This window comes from Curcuma longa, chromosome 1 (genome assembly GCF_044706935.1).
Source record: "Curcuma longa cultivar G26 ecotype Majalengka, Jawa Barat chromosome 1, ITB_CL_G26_1.1, whole genome shotgun sequence".
Taxonomy (NCBI): Eukaryota; Viridiplantae; Streptophyta; class Magnoliopsida; order Zingiberales; family Zingiberaceae; genus Curcuma; species Curcuma longa.
In genome coordinates, this window is record NC_133861.1 from 14,114,199 (window position 1) to 14,135,189 (window position 20,991).

At 39.0% G+C, this 20,991-nt stretch overlaps 5 protein-coding genes across 5 annotated transcripts; 3 read left to right on the forward strand and 2 right to left on the reverse strand.

Annotated features, from left to right (window-relative positions):
* Positions 1-965: 965 nt before the first annotated feature.
* On the reverse strand, positions 966-4,515 carry LOC141843010 (RGG repeats nuclear RNA binding protein A-like). The gene is made up of 6 exons (XM_074731025.1): positions 4,098-4,515; positions 3,459-3,855; positions 3,237-3,366; positions 1,643-1,801; positions 1,487-1,552; positions 966-1,401 (listed from the first exon to the last, which is right to left on the reverse strand). Exons 1-6 carry the CDS (start codon positions 4,276-4,278, stop codon positions 1,204-1,206), a joined length of 1,131 nt encoding a protein of 376 aa, XP_074587126.1. The 5' UTR covers positions 4,279-4,515; the 3' UTR covers positions 966-1,203.
* A 1,375-nt stretch (positions 4,516-5,890) lies between these two features.
* On the forward strand, positions 5,891-7,344 carry LOC141846722 (zinc finger CCCH domain-containing protein 23-like). The gene has a single exon (XM_074734764.1). The coding sequence runs from the start codon at positions 6,107-6,109 to the stop codon at positions 7,073-7,075; it is 969 nt and encodes a 322-aa protein (XP_074590865.1). The 5' UTR covers positions 5,891-6,106; the 3' UTR covers positions 7,076-7,344.
* Positions 7,345-7,827: 483 nt separating this feature from the next.
* On the forward strand, positions 7,828-9,157 carry LOC141844548 (uncharacterized). Its single transcript, XM_074732588.1, has 3 exons — positions 7,828-8,062; positions 8,282-8,411; positions 8,486-9,157. The coding sequence occupies exons 1-3, from the start codon at positions 7,927-7,929 to the stop codon at positions 8,976-8,978; spliced, it is 759 nt and encodes a 252-aa protein (XP_074588689.1). The 5' UTR covers positions 7,828-7,926; the 3' UTR covers positions 8,979-9,157.
* A 3,494-nt stretch (positions 9,158-12,651) lies between these two features.
* LOC141813922 (syntaxin-111-like) lies at positions 12,652-13,720 on the reverse strand. The gene has a single exon (XM_074701934.1). The coding sequence runs from the start codon at positions 13,718-13,720 to the stop codon at positions 12,779-12,781; it is 942 nt and encodes a 313-aa protein (XP_074558035.1). The 3' UTR covers positions 12,652-12,778.
* A 1,907-nt stretch (positions 13,721-15,627) lies between these two features.
* On the forward strand, positions 15,628-20,570 carry LOC141820403 (hexokinase-2-like). The gene is made up of 9 exons (XM_074707748.1): positions 15,628-15,990; positions 16,103-16,253; positions 16,352-16,534; positions 17,713-17,787; positions 17,862-18,017; positions 18,196-18,294; positions 18,384-18,514; positions 19,749-19,830; positions 19,933-20,570. Exons 1-9 carry the CDS (start codon positions 15,710-15,712, stop codon positions 20,260-20,262), a joined length of 1,488 nt encoding a protein of 495 aa, XP_074563849.1. The 5' UTR covers positions 15,628-15,709; the 3' UTR covers positions 20,263-20,570.
* Positions 20,571-20,991: the final 421 nt, after the last annotated feature.

The window sequence follows — 20,991 nt, forward strand, 5'->3', positions numbered from 1 at the left end:
AATCAAATTTTAGCCGGAGACAACAGTCGTGAGTAGTAAGCTAAGAAGCCACTGCAGTGGATTACAAAAATGATGTTATAAGAGATGCGTTTGAGCTCTTACATTTTACCCTTAGCCATAGCCATCTTAGTTCTATTACTAGAAGGTAAAATGACATTAGTTTAGAGACTTTTATGAGATATTTTGACAATTTTAAAAAGGACAAAATGATTTATTTATTTATTTATTTTTCCAAAATAACGATGCCCCACCGAATGCTTGCACTGCAATTCTCCCCAAAAGACAAAAAGGAAGAAAAACTCCCAGATCCTTGAAGGTGGCACAGCTGTTGTCATATGCCCTACCACACTGATGGACCCTCAGTGTTCAATTCCCCTGAATTGTTTAGATATTGTTCTTTGCATGTTAGCTGGAAAGCCGCAAGGAGAAGTGTGCGCACTAAGAAACGAGAATAGATGTTTTAAATGACGAGCATACACAGCTAAGGTGTGTCCTCACATATTTCATCTGAACAAACGTGATGTGTGTTGAGTTCCGATACCTGAACATGATTCAACAAGTCACGCCAAAGCTTCATTTTCAAGAATTTCTAAACAATAGTCGATTTGTTGTTAGGTTTTAAGGTCTAAAATTATACTTGAAGGAGGTTGATAGTGTTCTCTCGATGTGTAGGTAGTGCTAATTTGATTGATTTCATGCCAAATGCATAATGCAAACGAGTGAAATCACATGACTTGTCAAATTGACATCAGGCTTGTCATAATGAACAATGGTGGCTGTAGAGAATCCAAAAGTAGACCAAACTCATTCTGGAAAATGAACCGTGGGGACAGAATTGAATTAAATAGAGGCTATAGATGGTGGCAGAAGACCTTGATGCAAAAAAAATACAAAAAATGGTGAAGATCTTGACCGACCAGTTCTGCAATGAATCCGTGGATGAAATGATAGTAGTACACGAGAACTAAGATTTAAGAGAAAACTACTTCAGAATGAATTCGCAACATGACAACCAAGCGACAACAGAAGTTAATGTAAACCCTGACCACCTTATCAATTAACTCTGACTGATCAGCATGCAGTAACAATGCAACGTAAAACAAATAACTTATTTTTAATTGAATCCTCACGCAATCCACGAACTGAAGACTGAGATCAGAATAGCAGAAATCAAGATGAGGAAACAGAAATTGCACGCTGCTCTCACTTCCCACCGAGGGTGGGGAATTGCCCAGGATCCTCAATGGATGGAGCAGAAGTTGTGAAGCTTGATGTTCCATGATCAAATCCACCTCCGAATTGCTCTCCTCTGCCACCTCTGCCTCTACCACGCCCACGGCCTCTTGGAGTATAGTATCTCTCTCCATCAATTGGCTTAAAGAACTCAGTGAAGCTCATTGGCTAACAACAATGGACGATCATCAGTCAGAACACTGAGAATATGCCTCTACCAACAATCAAGCTAGTATGCAGCAACTATATTTACCTTTTTGCTCCTTTCATCCCTATCGACATTTTCTTTCTTCTTTCCTGTGTCCTTACCAGCAGTACCCTGCAAACAGACATTGTATCAACTATCATCAGGCTTGTATAAAATAGACATAAAATTGTCTATTTTATAAAAGGTAAACAACACCTATACCAATTTAATGAAAATTTCATTGTTGTCTTTTTTCACTGACAGTTGCTTCATGGACTGGAATTCGTCATCGAATTCAACTTTTCTTTCTTCACTTTTCATTGCAAGTAAAGCTTTCCTTTTCTCCTCTCTCACTTTCTCATACTCCTCCAAAGTCATCTCCTGTTCAGACAAGTCAGAAAGAACATGATGAATATCGTGCCTAAGAAAGGTTTTAAAATGAGGTGGTGGTAGAAGATTATTATACAAACAAAAAAGGTCACTGGATTAAGTGGCATTTTACACATTTTAATCCCACAAAGGCAAATAAAAAGACAGGAATATAAACGACAGAGAGGATTGTATTGTGTAACAAACAAAATCAAAATTTCCTTTCACATCATAAGGTTCTACATGGCATGGAAGATTTAAATGAAAAAAGTTCCATACAAGTAAAAGTTGCATCTTAAATGCAATATTTGAACACTACCTTTTAGATATCAAAATCTCAGGGAGCTGAATTATGGCATGTCAAAATCACTTCTGAATGGGGTCCGTATATTCTAAACAACTACTAGGACAAGGTTTCTAGAATATCATTAAGAAAATATACTCTTGAAGACAGTGATCCTACAAACCTATAGACCAATGACCAAATCAACCCAATGGAGGATTACCATTAACAAAATTCAATATCCATAGCAATGTTGTTTATCTTAAAACATTGCATCAAAACAGGAAACATTTTGACTTCAAATATAGCAAACGTCCTTGGTCTCAAAGGAAAATTGTGTTCATAAGAAATTCCAACTATATTATTCAGCAAATAATAAGCTGAATAATTTTTAAAATAGAAAAGATTTTTGCTAGTCAGCATTCCAACTTCCATCTACAGCCAAAATAGGCATCTATTTAACTAGAAGACAAATTTCTAGAACCAATGATAATTTTCACCTCATTTTATTTCATAAAGGCCATAGTTGCAAGATCCCATCTTAGTCATCAAGTAAAAAAAATCTACTATCATTTTGAATTTGCTAACATACAAAAGACCCGCCAAAAGAACTTTGAAACACCCTACCACAAAATTAATAGAATTCAAAGTCCACAGACATATGCATGGCCAAGATAAAGATCTCCAAAAATCCTTTGCCACATGCACATGCAATATGATCAACATGATGATTGTCAGTCACTGTTAAATGATTGAAAACGTATGTAAAAGGCCATCAGCATATTCTCATTTGGCCACCATGCCAGCTGCATGTTCCTCGAGTTTGAAACCCCTGTAAGTATGTGAAAATTTAGACAAATAACACTTTGGAAACACCAAGCTAACCAAGGGATGGATGAACAAAATGAAAGTGCATGCTCAAATGCAGCAAAAATTCTTACATAGTATATATCAACAAAACCATCATAGTGTCTACAATTTACCAGTGACATTGCATGTTGGATACATAATCATGACCCACAAGCAAGGTTTTTGTGCTTACAGGGATACATGAAAAGTCAAATAGAAAACCAACCAACAGTGAAGACATCCAAGTAGCGACAACCATTGAGAAAAATGTCATCATAAAATTTTCTAGGCAAGTATTTGAACAAAAATACATACCTTATCCTCTTCCTTTTCTTCCTCATTGACTGCGCCATCCTTATTCAACTCAGATGATGGCACTTGATCCATCTCCTGCTTCTCAGTAACAATAGCCTTTACATCAGCATTAACAATTTCCTCTTTTTCACTGTATAAGAAAGCACAAGAGTTCCAATCATACAAACAAACAAATGTACACGTATACCATACTGCTTCCTAAATTTCAAAGTGATTACTCACAATTGTGCTGTAGTATCATCAGTTGCTGTTCCCCAGTTGCCACGGCCAGATCCATCACGTTTCATCTCATTGCCATGACCAGTACCACTTCTGCGTTCATACATTCTCCGTGGAGGCCGTTCAGAGTCTCCTCCAGCCTCCCAATTGCTGTAACCACCACGGCCTCCATAGCCACCTTGGCGTCCACCGATGTATGGCTGGCGTGGCTGGCGTTCCCTCTCACCATGTTCCACGCCTACAGGGCCACTGACACCTTCATACCCGAGAGAAGCACCACGAGCATTGTCATTTGCATTCTCACGATTGTAACTAATCCCACCTCCTCGCCTGCCCCTACCACGACCAGAGCCTCCTCGTGCTGCCCCAGTGTTGTTCCTCGCGTCCCTTGCTTCTCTCACTGCAAGACCAATAACAAATATAAGGAAAGCTGAGAAAAATGCAATATTTTTTCATCGCAAGAGAGGTAAAAGAAATCATCTTGAGAAATACACGTCTAATTATGGATCCGAATGACACGACATTAACTCGAACCAACTTCTCCAGTAGCCGAGAAATATGCCCGAAACCAATAGAGAACAGCAATCTATTTTCCCATATAATACTTAGCGACAATTAAATGAGGACCAATAAGCGACTTACCGGCTTGGGTGGGAGGGAGTGGCTTACTCGGCAACTTCGCCGGCGGCTGAGTAACGGCGACGGTCGCTGCCGGCGCATCAGGCTTTTTGGAAGCACTCTTCTGTTTCTGCGCAGCGAGAAGCTGCGACAGATCCTCGCTGTCGTCGTATCCAAGGAGATCGAAGGGGTTGACGGTGGCCATCTCCTCCCAAATAGAAGCCTCAAGCGCAAGGCTCGGAGTAGTTCGAGAGATACTATGAGGTTGGAACTATACCAACGCCCACATCCACGCTTCAATCTCCATAGTCCCTGGTTTCGGTACGGCACGATCAGACGATAGGTCAGGGTTTCAATGGAGAAAGAGGGGCAGATAGAACGAGGGCAGAAACCCTAGCCGCCACAACAAAACGCCGACAAATTCTTCTCCCATTTCAGGTTGTAAATGGCAAAATCGTTGATATCTTTCAGTAACATTGATATTTATAGCAATGCTTAATGTGGATCAGCAGTCCAATTACATCATCGAGTTGAAGAAGCTTGGCCGTTGGATTGCCATCTTGCGGACGTGATTTGTAGCATCGGCCCATGGCCCAATCTCCATCGAATTTTGAGAAGAATTTTCGGGCCGAAGTATGGAAGTCGTACAAAGGTTCATGCGGACTTCGTTACTTGTTTAGCTCAACGAATTGGCCCATAAAAAAAACCCGTCAATGTAGCGGGTGTAAAAACCGAAGTTGAAACGGTTTGGATTCGGTTTCTAGCCCTTGTACATCCAAAACCCGAGTCACCTCGGTTTGCACGCTTGAAAGGGAAGCCAAATCACGGTACCGTTGATGCGATGTTAATTTACGAAGGAAAAGAATTTTACTATAAAATCGAAATTAATATCCACCAGTAATTAGTAATACTAAAGTACAACTTTATCCTAGGACGTAATTAAATTAAATTAATTATGATGAAACATAATTATTGAAGTGGTGATAAGATGAAATTTTTTCGAGTTTAAAGAATATTCTCTTCCATCGTGATCAATTATAATTTTTTAATTTACTTTCTTACATTAAGATCGTCGGATCAACTATATGGGACTATTGGGGTAATGATTTTCACTTTTCAGTAAAGTATAATTTTAATTATAAATGGATGGTATACTTATATAATGAACACGAAATCGAATTTTGAGATTGACGGAATGTAAATTCTTACATCTTGATACAATTCATTTATTTTACTTTTAAATTATTATGATTTATCTTTTTTGTGTTCGTCATAGATTGACAGGGCTTTGGACGAGCAAATTCATCTTGTGCACAATAATAAAGTAGAACTTTAGCATAATTTTTTTAGCAATAAGATGGAGCTAAAAAAAAAAAAAAGTTGATCAATCAAAATCTTTCTTTTATCTGCAATCAAATTAGAATTAATGAAGAGGAGGAATTGTACGTAATGAAATTTGGATGCAGAAACCAAATTATTTTATTGGTTTTTTTTAAATGAATATTTATAGCAAAAGTATAAATTTCTGAATAACTTAAATTTTAATTCTTCTAAGGTATTATTCGCCAGCTATTACATTAAAAAATTAATAAATACATGACGCACGCGACGAAACAACGGTGCGGTGTGCGAGCCCACCGATAAGAGGGCCCACAATAAATCGGCGGTCCGCATCCGGCCACTCTAGCCACGTCCTGCACTCGTCGGTTCACTTGGCCCCAAGTATCCTAGTCCACCCCTACCGCCTCACAAATCACACCTAGTATTCGACATCCACCTCCATCAGCGGCAATTCAAAGCCAGCCACGACTTAAGTCACCTTTGAAGAGGCAGCATAGCCGCTGGTTTCTGTGACGTTTCCACCGAACGCTGGTTTGTCGTGACCAGAGTCGTGGTATAAGTCGATCCCCTTCTTCCCCTACCGCCTTTGTAAGCTAATCGACGTCGGTTCACTGAGTCGCTATAAATGGAGGTAGTCCACCCTTCGTTCATCTCCCATTCTGTACAGCATTCAAATCCCTGAACCCTAATTAATGGCGCCTGGCGAGCAATTCCACCGCACCCCGGCTTCTCATACCCTTCCGTGGTCACTCTCCGAGGACCACGCGGCCGGGATACAGCCCTACGCAGCCCTCCCCGTCGGCGGCTTCGCCGGGCTCCCGAGCGACCTGCCCCCTCATCTTCTCGGCGACGTTGCACTCGCCCTCCAGCGGTTCCTCCCCTTCGACGACGGCTCTTCCCCCGACTCCACAGAGACCGACGTGTTCTCCTCCGACGATTTCCGCATCTACGAGTTCAAGATCCGGCGGTGCCCCCGTGGGCGGTCACACGACTGGACTGAGTGCCCCTACGCGCACCCGGGCGAGAAGGCGCGTCGCCGCGACCCGCGCCGGTTCCATTACTCCGGCACTCCCTGCTCTGACTTCCGTCAGGGCGGGGGATGCCGCCGCGGCGAGGGCTGCGAGTACGCCCACGGTGTGTTCGAGACCTGGCTCCACCCGGCACGATACCGGACTGAACCCTGCAAGGACGGCGCTGCGTGCCTTCGCCGCGTGTGCTTCTTCGCGCACTCCCCGAAAGAGCTTCGCATCGTCCTGCCCACTAGTCCCATGTCGCCGGGCAAGGGAGGTTCTGGAATACTGCTGTCTGCGTCGCCGACGTCGACGCTGGTGCCTACCCCCATATCGCCGCTGTCTGATGGCTCTTCGCCGCCCTTGTCGCCCATGGCGGTGGACGAGGTGGTGGGGGCGATGACCAAGCTGCGGTTGAGCAAACTGAGATCTGTGACGCCGTTTGAAACGAGGAGGGGGACGAGGTGTTCGACATCCGCTGCGAGGACTCTTCGGACGGCAGAGACGAGAGATGTAGCAGAGGAAGCAGCAGCCGGCGCTTGGAGTTTGACTGCGAAGCTTATTGAGTGCCGGAGGAGGGAGGACGAGGAGGAGGCGGAATCCGCTGCGGCCCCGGACTTGGGATGGGTATCAGAACTGGTGAAGGATTGAAATTAGCTATCCAATCAACATAAACATCTATCGTGAATTGACCTTTGCGTTAATTAGTTCATAGATAAATAATAAGAGAGGATTATGAATATCCTGAACTGAAGAAGAGAAATTTTTTAGGCTGAAAAAAAAATTCTCTTTGTGGGAGCTCAGTAAACAATATTTATATTTTCATGTATGCAACTTCTCTACTTCCTAAATTTTCTTTGCAACCAGAATTGTAACTGCTATTTATCTCTTATTCGGTGCAAACAAATTAATTCTCTGCATCTGTCTGAAATTTTTTTATGGTCTCTTTCCTGCAAACAAGTGTTCAAGCTGAATTGCAATCCTTTTTTCATTCAGAACTGTTGTTGCATCTATTTTTATCTATTATTAAGTTCTTTGAGTTTATGAGTCTTTGCTGTAAACAGTGTTCTCTGACCAACTCCAAGGTTGCCAAAGTAAAGCACCATTCATATCTGTAGCTATCGTCCACCATCCCATTTGAACCCATTATACTGATATTTTAATCTCTCTGATGACTTGTTATACTTCAGAAGCTTCTTCTCAGTAGGTTAAAAATTTCTCATGCAGGTGGAGTCATGCACAGTCGTCTGTCTCGAATCAAACTTGACTGGGTTAATTTTCTTAGAAATTGCTTGTCGGGCAAGATAATTAAAATTATCAATTAGGAAACGACAGGAAGCAGTCGCAGATCTGTCCCTATAAACACACAGCCGAAGCATTAGGTCGTTGTAGATCAAGAAAGCTTCCATTTTTTTCCTCTGCAATTTCCTGTCTGTTCTTCTCCTTTTCCCCTGTTCCTGTCCTTCTCTAGTAGAATTACTTGGTCTTGAGTTGGTCCATCGATGGGGAGAGCCCCGTGTTGCGACAAGGCCAACGTGAAGCGAGGGCCGTGGTTACCCGAGGAGGACGCGGTTCTCCGGAGTTATATAGAGAAGCATGGAACCGGTGGCAACTGGATTGCCCTGCCCCTCAAAGCAGGTTTTCTTCTTACTAATTTTTGTCAGTTTCTTGCTTGCATTCGCGTCAAAATCCTTTTTGAAAACCGAAAGGATGAGGAACTAACTGATGAATTTGATGCCCTACTCTGTTTTATGGAGGGTTGATTGTCAAGGATTTCCCCCAATAAACCTGTTTCTTACAATACGAGATTGAAGTTGCTATGTCATGGAATTCGTGATTGTTGGTTAACTATGTCAGGACTCAATCGCTGCGGGAAGAGCTGCCGTTTGAGATGGCTGAACTATCTCAGGCCTGACATCAAGCACGGTGGCTTCACAGAGGAAGAAGACAACGTCATTTTTTCCCTTTACAGTAAACTCGGCAGCAGGTGATGCATTCGACCATCTCAACAGTTTGATGGAAGAGTAATCTTTGCTAATATGTTTAGAGTCTTGAAATTAGGTGGTCGATCATCGCCTCCCATCTCCGTGGAAGAACAGACAACGATATAAAGAACTACTGGAACACCAAGCTCAAGAAGAAACTGATCATGTCAAGTTACAACACAACCACCACGATGGATCCATCTAAAACTCCACCGCCGGCTTTGCTCCCCGCCACCGCCGTCAAGTCAGAGTCTAGTAGTCACACCACCGATTCCATCTCTAAACTGTGCTCGTCACCATTCTCCTCCTCCAATTACTTTAGCTCCCTGATTAACGATCAAGAAGGCTCCATGTCTTCGTCCACCATCACTGCCTACGACGTCAGCGGAAGCAGCAGCAACAGCAGACGTGACAGGAATTGGCCGGCCGGCGACGAAGACACGCTGCTGTCAGAGTTTGACTTGGGATTGCTGAGCGAGATGCTGGGTGACTACGGGAGCGAGGAGATGCTGGGGGAGGTGCCGCCTCCTCTTCTTTGGACCGCTTCCGAGCTCATGTATTCTCAGTAACGCCGTGTGACTCACTGGCTGATTGAACCATTAGAGACTAGTTGAAGCTTGACTCGCCATGTTGAAATTGGAAAGAAAGAGATTGCTAGTGCATAATCGTATAACTATTGATTATATTACATTAATCTAATATATTTTGTCGATCCATATCGCGTGCAATGAAATGTGTGTGAATCTGTTGATGGTCAGCAAGATGGACCTTGCATGGGTGGTGAAAAAAATAGCCTTTTCTCGATCAGTTCAAAGGTGATGAGGTAGAGAGAAAGGACAAAGCTTGGCCATGGCAGAATCTTCTTCCACTCGTAGGTTTCTTTGTTGACCCACTAGTTCCTTTCACACTTGATTTGTTTTTTTTTTCTTTCAGCGATGTTGAAATTGGCATGCACCGTTTCTTTTGGCTTTTGGAGATTGTGCTGTTGGAAATGGCCGGCTGTGTCATCAGCTGCCTTCGTTGAACTATTGGATCCTAAACCAACCCGATAAGCCGATAAGGAAGCTTCGGCTGTGTTCGACATATCAGTTTCTTGTAATATACAGAGAATAAAATTCTAAAATTTTCAACATATCAAATTTAAAGTGTTGCCAAGATCTTACTTATTTGGAACTGAATTCTTTTGTTCAAATAGAAAACATGTCATTTAACCAAACTATCATGTCAAAATGGTAAAATCAAATTTTCATTGGATATCATTACATTTTACTTGACAAAGTGCAGCCACATTGGAAAAATGAAATACGTCGACTACAAATCAGATGAAATGTGCGATTCAAACCTGTAAGATGATCTTGTAGGGTTCCTTGTGGCATGTACTCATGGACAAGGCCCAACTTATCCCCCTCCATGCAGTAGCCAATCAAAGAAACAAGATTCTTGTGATGAATCCTTGTCAAGTTTTGAGTCTGTTACAGTACCGCAGTAAATGGAAATTAAGGGAAACAAGGATACTGACGCTTGAGGACCCAGAAATAGGCAATGAAATAGAAGAAAAAAATCCATATTGCATATGGAGAGGAAGTTAAACGTAAGATCCATATGCAAACATTACAACAATTTGCAAACTTTATAAAGCACATTCTTGTCTGATAATCCATTAATTAATCTTCACAACAGAGCAGCACTGAAAATAAGAACTCAACTACTATAACACTCACTACTGATACCTCAGCATGAAACTCTTTGATGCCTTGTGAAGATGATTGAGATAGTATCTTGGCAACAAGTCAACAACTTGAACATTGTTTTGCAAGTACCCATGGAAGACGGGACCAAATCCGCCTTTGCCAAGCTGCTTTTTAATGTTATTAGTTACTATCTCCAACTCCTTGTGCGTGAACACACGATTCTCAATTGGCGAAGGACTTTCTTGAGCATTATTTTCTTTCATAAAATTTTATTATCAATAATTCATACAAGATTTGGAGTGATGACAATGCTCCTAAAGCATCAGGTATTGGTCCCATTAGGTTGTTGTAAGATAAGTCCCTGCCATAAAAAGTCAAGAAGGAATTGCAATGACAATGAAAGATTAAAAAAAAAGTAACATAAATTGTATAAAGGATGCATTCCTCTTAATCTAATAAACTTCAGATAAACAGTCAGGATATGCGAGACGAACAAAATGACTAAAACAAATAATTTCACAAACCATAAAAATATCCTGCTACCCTTTCCCTTATCAATATCCTCTTATCAATATTGTGGAATAATATGTTAGAGCAAACCAATCAACATAAGATTAAACCTCATAACTTTTGGTAAAATGGTTTATCTTAAATATTCCAGTAATGGGCACTATGTTCCTTAACTTAGATATGAAAATTATTCATCACTATCCCAAAGTAAAAAATCTAAATGGCTGAGCGAGTTTAAGTATATAGATAGAACTCTACTGCAGAACTTCCTAAATAATGTCCTAACAGAGAGCTTTCTCAATTTTGAAAGTTTTGTCATGTACATGTCCAACCATGGTTTTATAAGATGAACATAAAACTGATTGGTATGGACATTCTTACATAGACCATCACAAGTCCACATTCGATGTAAATAAGTTAAGGGTTACTAATTTGTGAATTTTATTAACCTAGTAGTTGTCATTTGCCCAGCTTATTATTTGAAGAAATCTTCAACCGAACACTTAAAATCAACAGAGTATATATCAGATTGTTAAATCAATAAAATCTAATAGATTCTTAATATTTCTAGATGGGTTATCATTCATCTTCAAAATCTACAACAAAGTCACAATAGTTACAGGCACTTGACTGTTGCAAACATGGCAAACGAGGAGGATATAGAAACAGACAATGCACTCGAAGATAAATTTCTGCAGAAAATCATCAATTACACAGTTTTTATTTCAGAGTATTGTTCTTTAATTATGTTTTAAATTATAAAACTCAACATTAATATGATCCTTGTTGAATTTGTTCCGTAGCTACAATTCACTCCGTCCCATGGGTACTGTTGGGGAACGCATGGGTCACCTATCCAACTTCTCTTAACCCGATATAGTTCCTTGATGGCATCAGCTGAGATCCAAAATGATCAAATACAAAGTGTCGAATTACTACTGGGAACAACGTTACCCTTGTTTAACGTTAAAATAGTCAGAAAAGAAGTTTCAAAAAGCTAAAGTAGTTTTGAGCATATGAATTATGAAATGCAATAAGGCGAAGCATCAGAGAAGGTACACATAATAGTTGTGCTCTCCTATCTTAATATGTTTATCAGCTCAACGTCTTCATCTTATCATCATTTTGCACGTCTTCTATCTCCAACATGTACATTAAGGTTCGCATGATATAATGTTTTTTTTTTCTTCTCTGAAATGTTATTCTCAAAGACGTCAAGAAATAAGGTTTAGATATTTACTGGAAAATGCTGGTATCTCATCCCTAATTTTGGTGCTCGATGAGATTGTGTAATCTTATTTAACAAAGGATCGAAGTTTACTTAATAAAAAAAACTAACTACCTGGGAGATTTTTTTTGTTGGTATTTTTTTAAAGTAATAAGCAAATGGGAAAATATCAAACCAATCATCTCTTCAAATGTATCTAACTAACTCAAAATATAAGATAATTTTTCCTTAAAAATTCAATATTTAGAGTGGAAAGATCGATCAAGCACCTTTCCGAAAATGCGCTACACACGCACAAAAGAAAAAACAGAGCATCACAGTGCAATAGGAAACAGGAGCATGGACGCACAGGGAATTATCCCCGAGGGCCGTAGCCGAGTTATCCAAATGATAGAATTGCATCAATCAATGGAATGGACGCGCGAGGAATTATAAAGTGCATGTATTATTATACCATCGTCGGTGTTTGTCACGAGTGGATTGAATTGCATGGCTGTGAAAACCTCCTCGAATCCAACAACTCTTCTATTTTAGGCTTTCTGGAGGGGACGAAGACTTCGTTGATGATTCCACTACAGCTATTATGTTGATTCCAATAAACTATAGTAAGCAAGATATATTATATTCTCAATTGTGTACTGCCATTGCGATTTGGAAATTGTAAAGAATGAGAGACAAAAATATGCGAGCCAGTTGTCCTTCGAAACAAATGGAGATCCACCATAAATTGACAGGGAAGTTCTTAAAATGACATATCATGTCATTGAGTCATTCTCACTTAGACCAAAGAACTAGAATCGTGTAACGTTTAAAAGCAGAGCAGTAAAAACAGAGACGGGAATATCATCAAAGACCTCACCTGCAACCTAATCCCCTGTATAGAGGAGCTTGAGTATAATTCCAATTAAGAATTCTCCCAATCAATTGTCATCCGATTTGACTAAGCATGTTTGAAACTGGTGGCGATGGGGATGACAACCACCAGGACAAGGATCAGGAGGAAGATGATGGCGATGCAGAGCCACTTGCGGCTGCTCCTCTGGTACTCCTTGGCGCACTTGAGCTCCTTGGTGCCGTCCTTCACATAGTGGGAGGCATTGGCGACGTGGTGCTCGATGTCGTCCATCTGTTCCCCCTGCGCCTCGACCATCACCGCCATGTCCAGGAACACCTGGTGCAGTTCCAGCAGGCTCCGCTCCACTTCCTTCGCCGCATCGTGCCTGTCCTGAATCTCCTGTATTGCCGCGGCAACAGTCCCCCGCCCCTGCTCCAATACCGCCTTCCTCATCATCCCCTCGCTCTCCCCGCCGGCGATGATCCGCTCGATCACTTCCTCGGATGCTGTTTCTCCCGTTAGCGTGAAGTACCGCCTCTCCACCGTCTCCCGGTACTCCGCCATCATTCTCTGCCGCAGCGCCTGGAACTCCATCATGATCTCCTTGAGCTTCTTCCGCAGCCCGTTGGTGACGGCGGTGCGGGTCCGGTCCACCGGCGTGCCCTCCCGGCAGCCGGACAGACGCCGGTTCGCGTCGTTGGAGCGATCCATGGACTCTAGTCGGCCACGGATGGCGCGGGCCGTCTTGAGCACCTGGACGATGTCGCCGTTGATCCGGTCGCGGAGGCGGAGGAGGGCCTCCGGCTTGTGGGTCGACTTGCTCTCCTCGTTGGCGGCCTGGAGACGCTCGAGGAGGTTGCGGATGGACGCCATCTCCTCCTTCACGACCTCCGCCTCCTCGAAGAATTGGTAGAGGTGGCCATCGGCTCCGGTGGCCGCCATCTCGATGGAGGCTTCTACCTCGCTGCCACCGGATTCGAGATCCTTGAGGGCCTCCTTCTTCAGATCGGCGTAGCTGTAGAAGGATTTGGTGATGAGATTGTTCATCTTTCTTTCCTCTTCTTGTGATTCAGAATCTCGCTTTGTTTCCGATGTAATGAGAGGAGAGTTAAAGTTAGGAGAGGAGGCCAACGGTCATGAGATTAAGAAGCCCTTCCCAACGGCTACAAGTTTCAAATTGTGATCTCCCCGAACCGTTGCAAAAACTTTTGAACTACGTCAGACGATACGCGCCAATCGGATTCATTCCCCACAAAATTGCAATAAAAAATCGAGATCTACATAATGATCCTCCACAAATTATAAATGTCGTAGACAAAACAGGGCATTGATACCATTTATCAGCTTTCGCGTCAAATTATAAATGCTCACGTGATATCTTCTTGACAAAACAGGGCATTGTTATAATTTGGTGGTACTTTCCTTCAAAATTGGGCATTATTTTAAAAAAATATAAACATATTCATTATTTTATTACACTCACCTTTATATATAAAAAATTATAAACATATATATTTTATATATTATATTACTATATATAATATATATATATATAAGTTATATTTAAATTAAAATGTTAATTAGACAAATCTATTACGGTTTGATTTTAATTCGATTTAATTTATTTATTTTATACTATTTCGATTTTAAAATTTATAAATCGATTAAATTATCAATAGATTGTTATATTATAAAATTAATTGATATATTTGAATCAGATAATAACTACCCAACTTGACTAAAGATTCAAACTACAATATCAATCGATTGATAATATTTTCAATCATAATATTATCAATCTATTAATCAATTAATTTGATAATCGATCGAATTAATCGGTTATCTAATAATAAATTAATTTAATAATCAATTGAATTAATCAATTCATGGATTAAGAATAATTTAATAAATAATTAAATTAATTAATTTTATATCGATTCAATTTATTTAATTTTAATAGTAAAATTCGATTGATTAGATTTATTTAAAAAATTAATTTCATTGATTTCTATTTGTTAAATTCGATACATTTGATTTTGCTCATCTCTAATTAAATGCCTAATTATTTAACCACTTATTATCATGTATAAATTTAAAGCGAGCCGAATCACATGCCAAATTATAAACGCTCACGTGATATTAGGCATTGTTAAAATTTGGTGCTTAATTGGGTGACACTTTCCTTTAAATTGGGCATGATTTTAATTGCAATTAAAACCATGGGCATGGTTTTTAATTGCATTGTGCTTTCCTTTTCAACTCTTCAAATTGGTCAATCCTAAAATGTATAATTTTTATATATTTGAATATTATATTACATTTAAAATTTATCTATATATTAGTTATATTTCAATTAAAATTTTAATAAGATAATATCATATTATATTACTTTTAAATTTTATCTATATATTAGTTATATTTAAAATAAAATTTTAATAAGATAATATTATATTGTTAGATATGTACAATATTACTAATAGAGATCGAATTAAATTGAATTAATTTTTTAATTAAAATTTTAAAATAATTGATATAAAATTTTTAAATTCGATCGATTCGGTTGATTTATTTGATTTAATTATTAGTTAAATTATGTTAGTATCGTAAATGAAAAATTGAGATTAAGATATTTTGATGGTAAAAAATTTTAAAATATAAATCTACACGGACAAATCTAAAATTATTCCAATTATTCATTAAAAAAAAAACACAAAATTCTTCCCTGGAAACAAAAAATACGATTGGAGATTTGATTCCTGTGGGCAATTGAAAAAGCTGTCGTAACAAGTCAATCGTTGAAGTTTCCTTTCAAAAAAAAAATTTTTTTTTGAATGTTTCAATGTTTTTAAGAAATAATTAAATAGATTTTTGACTTAGTCCGCAAACTACGCCACTTTAAATAATAAAGTTCTCTCAATCTTTTGATCTTTTTTTTCTTATTGCAAAATCTAAACCTAAGATTGGATTTTGTGAGTTTGGTGTTCAAATTCAAGGAGGGAAAACTAGGATTTGATCCATTAAAAATTCTTCGGGAGCATGGGGAAGGGGAAGATGTTGATAGGGACCGCGGTGATTTGCGCGACGGCGGCGGCAGTCGCCGTGATGACGCTCGTGGTGCGGCACCGGAGGCGGATCAACGGGCGATGGGCTCGCGCCGCCGCGGTGTTGAAGGAGCTCGAGGAGCAGTGCGCCACGCCCATCGAAAAGCTGAAGGAGGTGGCCGACGCGATGACGAAGGAGATGCATGCTGGGCTCGAGTCCGAGGACGGGAGCATGCTCAAGATGCTCGTTAGCTTTGTTGACAGACTCCCCACCGGGTACGATCTATCCTTCCTCCGGAAAGGAAACTCGCCTTTTTCTCCCTTGCGATTGATTCATCCTAGATCCAATATGATAGCATCATGGGCTCTTCGATTGCCACCTTGACAGGGATGAGAGAGGATTGTTCTACGCCTTGGACCTTGGAGGTACCAACTTCCGCGTACTGCGCGTACAATTAGGGGGGAAGGAAGGGCGTGTAGTGAAGCAACAGTGTGAGGAGGTGTCAATCCCTCAAGATCTGATGGTTGGTAGTTCAGATGTAAGTCGTCTGTTTGTTCTCTTCTTTCTTCCTCAAGGATCATGGTTCTTGTTCCAATCTGATTCTGTTGGTTATTCTTGGTTTTGTTATATTTCTAGGAACTGTTTGATTTCATTGCTTCAGCTTTAGCAAATTTTGTTGCTTCTGAAGGTGAGGATTTTCACCTTCCTTATGGCAAGAAGAGAGAACTTGGTTTTACCTTCTCGTTTCCAGTTAAGCAAACCTCAATTGCTTCCGGCACTCTTATTAAGTGGACAAAGGGTTTCAATGTAAATGGAACGGTGGGTTCTGCTTCCCTTCTATTTAGTATAATTACACTTCGTCTTTTAGTTTCATATTATTTGTTAGTTGACCAAAGTATGATGTATAGGTTGTGTTGATTTCAACTGTTGTTGAGATAAAATGATGTGATTACAAGAGCAGTTTTTGGAAGATACATACTTTTGCAAAAAAACATTAAATAGGAATTTTCATTCCATAGTTTGAGAAGATGAAAACTTTATAAGGGGAATTGTAAATCCCACCAAAAAGGGTTGATTTATGAACCATATATATGGGAAAGATTAAGGTTAATCCTCCAACTTGTAGTTCCTTCTGCTTGTATTTATTCCTAATTGAAATATTACTTATCCTTAAAATATATGCAGTTTACAAATAGTTTGTTAGTTTGTACATTTAGGTCCCTAATAATTGCCCTTCAAAATGTTTTTTCTTCACTAAAATACAAGTTACAAATTATGACGAATTCTAGCATTTACATTCTGTTTTAATATCGAAATGCATTCATTTATTTTTGAAAAACAAAGTTCATTAAATATATATCTTGTGAATCAAACTTCATTAGAAAATAAATTGTCCAAAGAGAAAAATGAATCTAGTTAACAGTAGTGTAGCACCTCATCTAGGACATGCCTCGAGTTTTTGTTTTTGTTTTTCATTATATAACAGTCACATGTTGTGACGTTTATCTATTGAATTCAAGTGCGTGGATCATAGCATTAGACCAAATCATAGGTTATGAAAACGCTCCTGTAATCATACTGTGTCTAACCTGCTAGCTCTGCAAAGAAAGACAAGAAATAAATTAATGTTCATACAGTGTCACAAGTTTTGTGGTTGAGATTGTCTGCCTAATACAAGTCATATCCATCAGTTTTGAAGATCTAACAAGATATCCCAAGTCGTATAGACGATTAAAATATCATATAAATTTTAATTTGCCTTTTTCATGCTCTATCAAAAGATTGAGGTATCAGTTTGCATTTGCATTAAGCATTTTGTATGGTAAAGAAATCATAGTTGGATATTGACAAATAGATTACTTTGTACTTTTTTTTGGTCAGGTAGCTTCATCATGAGCCTACAACATCTGCATAGATGTACACTTGCTTTGCTATTCCATTTTGATTATTTATTTGTTTATTATGCGTTTTTAGTTCAGTTCTGTTTGTGAAGACAGGTGGGTGAGGATGTGGTGGGTGAACTGACTAGGGCCCTGCAACGACAGGGTATTGATATGCAAGTTACAGCTTTGGTTAGTTCTGTTCTATTTTTCTAGTCATTTCATTGAGATCCAATATCAAGTACACAGCTAACATTTTGATATAGGTTAATGATACAGTTGGAACACTTGCTGGTGGCATCTATGATGATAATGATGTTGTTGCTGCTATTATACTTGGCACCGGTACAAATGCAGCGTATGTGGAGCGTGCTGATGCAATTAAGAAGTGGCAAGGTCCACTTCCTAACTCTGGAGAAATGGTAAGACTGTGTAATGGAGCACGAATTAAACAGGAGTGATTCTGAAATGAAAGCCATGTGAATCTAATGTCAATGCAGTTTTTCACGCGCATCAAAATTCATGGATCATCATATCATGTGACATAGGAAAAACTTTACAAATTAGATGATTTCTTAAGGCAATTTACTTGTACATTAGGTTATTAACATGGAGTGGGGAAACTTTCGCTATTCACATCTGCCAACAACAGATTATGATCACGAGCTCGATGCTGAAAGTTTGAACCCTGGTGAACAGGTCATTACTGCATTTATTTCCAACAGTCTATTTATCTTTTCCTGGTTTATTTGATTTGTTAATTTAGAGATTTGTCTAGTGATTAACAGATCTATGAGAAGCTAATTTCTGGAATGTATCTGGGTGAAATAGTCCGACGAGTTCTGTTGAGATTGGCTGTAGAAGCTGCGTTATTTGGAGACAGTGTTCCTCCACAACTTGAAGTTCCCTTTGTGCTACGGTATGTTATTCATGGCCATTCTTAGGATGATAGGATGCAGTAAATACTAGTTTCTTTTGATGCCAAATATTTTTATCTATCAAATACACATTTCATGTTTCATTTTTTCATTTACACTTCTTTTCTTGATGTGTGTGGGTATTAACCCTTTCAAATGCTTTCCATTTTGACAATTTTATGCTCTTGACTATCATATTATTGTTGTGCTTCCTCACAAATACTTTTTAGTACGATGCCTACGCACAAAGAATTTGTAATGTTAATGTTGCTGCAAAGGTATTTCTGATAGAATAGTCCGCTTAATTAGCAAATCTATGAGATTGAAACATAGAACAATAGGGTAACAAGCACTATTATTAGTGGAGACTACATTATCTCTTTGATATCAAATTTCACTTAATAATTTGATGGGCAAAACTTAAAAGGGAGCCCCTTATTTTCATTATTGTCAAAAGGTACCTCATATTGAAAAAATATATATATTAAAAGAACGCTCCACCCTAACTTTTTCTACTTAATTATACTCTTTATCGGACTGGTCCTACAGATTTATCCAAAACTGGTCAACCGGCCGGGTAAAATGTGTAATTTGGAAAGAAAACTTAGGATGGGGCGTGTTTTTGATATATATATTTTTTAACGTTGGGTGCCCTTTTAATGATAATGAAAATAAGGAGAGCTCTTTTGTTTTGTTTTTCCTATTTTGTTACTTTACCTTGTTTCCTATTCTCTATTTCCTTCTTAATTCGATTGCATACACTTACAAGGCAATGGTACATTTTATCACAATTTTAGCCAACTAGAATGTCAGCTATAAATCTCATATAGTATACATGTTTTAATTCATACTAATGCAGGTGACATGATTCATGTTGTACAAAAGACAATTCTTAGTTTCAATAGTTTCTCAGTTTCAACCTTTCTGTCTCACGGTAGAAATTGTATTTTCCTGCCAATAAATTTCCACAGTTATCATTAGATATTCCTTTTAGAATATGATGCTTCCAATTTCCTGTTGATCCTTGTGCTTGGCTACTGAATACATGGAATGCATCAAGAAGCTAATTCATGTGATAGTTCATTAGTGAGTCCCATTTGTTTGTAGTTGCATCGATTTAATTCTACTATTATCTGCAGGAATCACACATTCTAAGACTTCAGTTGCTTTTGCCTACATTTTATGCTGTTTTGTCAAAAGCATAATCTCTGTGTTTTTTTTAATAAAATTTTACAGGACACCAGTCATGTCGGCAATGCATCATGATACTTCAGCTGATCTCAAAGTTGTTGGGGCCAAAATGCAGGATTTCTTGGGGGTCTGGATACATTCTTATCTACCAAACCATTTCAATTTCCAGTGATACACCATTCGTGCACTACTTGTCTCTAACTACTACATTCCTCTTCTCCCATTTCAGATCTCCAACTCCTCCTTGAAAGCAAGGAAAGTGGTTGTCCAAGTGTGCGATATTGTGGCTAAGCGTGGGGCTCGTCTCGCTGCTGCAGGAATCATTGGCATTCTAAAGAAACTCAGACGTGACAGCGCCAACATGAAGAGGACAGTGATCGCCATGGACGGCGGGTTATATGAACACTACACTATCTTTAGAGAAAGCTTGCTCGCCGCACTGAAAGAAGGTCTTGGAGAAGAGGCCTCAGCTTCTGTGCTGGTTACCATGGCCAATGATGGATCAGGCATTGGAGCTTCTCTTCTTGCAGCATCTCATTCTCAGTATCTTGAAGATTAAAAATACACCCATAAGCTGCTCTTCTTGCAGCATCTGATTCTTAGTATCTTGAAGATTAAAAATCCATCTCTAATTCAAAACCTATTAATATTTTTCCATTTTGACAATTTGATAGTTATTATGGGTTGTTTTAATTTAACACCACAGTGGGGCAATTGAAGAGTTCATCTTGATAATGTATTGATGGCTTAAAGCAGGATCAAGAAGACTACTGATCCACTTAGTTCTTTTGTTCTTTGTCTCTAGAAATGATGAACTGAATAAGATTGATGAACTATTTAAAAGCGGCTGTACCAGATATTGGCAATTTTTTTGTCTTTCAATTATTTGACTGAGAATGTAAAGGTAATCTGTTCTTGTTTATAATAAACTTAAACAGGAGAGTTAGCTAATCTGACTTTTGGTTCTCATTTGAACCATAACCATGGTTCAATCAAATCCAACAAACATCTGATTCAGTTAAATTGACTTAGAAGATTGGAATCAAAAGAATATGAGAAAATGAATAAAATTTTGAAGAAGAAAAAAAAACTAGATTATTTTGTCCGTGTAAAAAATTATAAGGAATAGGAAAAGTGATATAATATAAAAAGACAAGATCAATGCGGGAAAAACGTTCACATGAATCAATGTGCTTCCACAAACGCACGGAGAAACACGTTGATAAGTGAAGGCAATTCCCTTCTGTGGCAACAAACACCACACGTCGAGCCTTAATGGAATTGAATT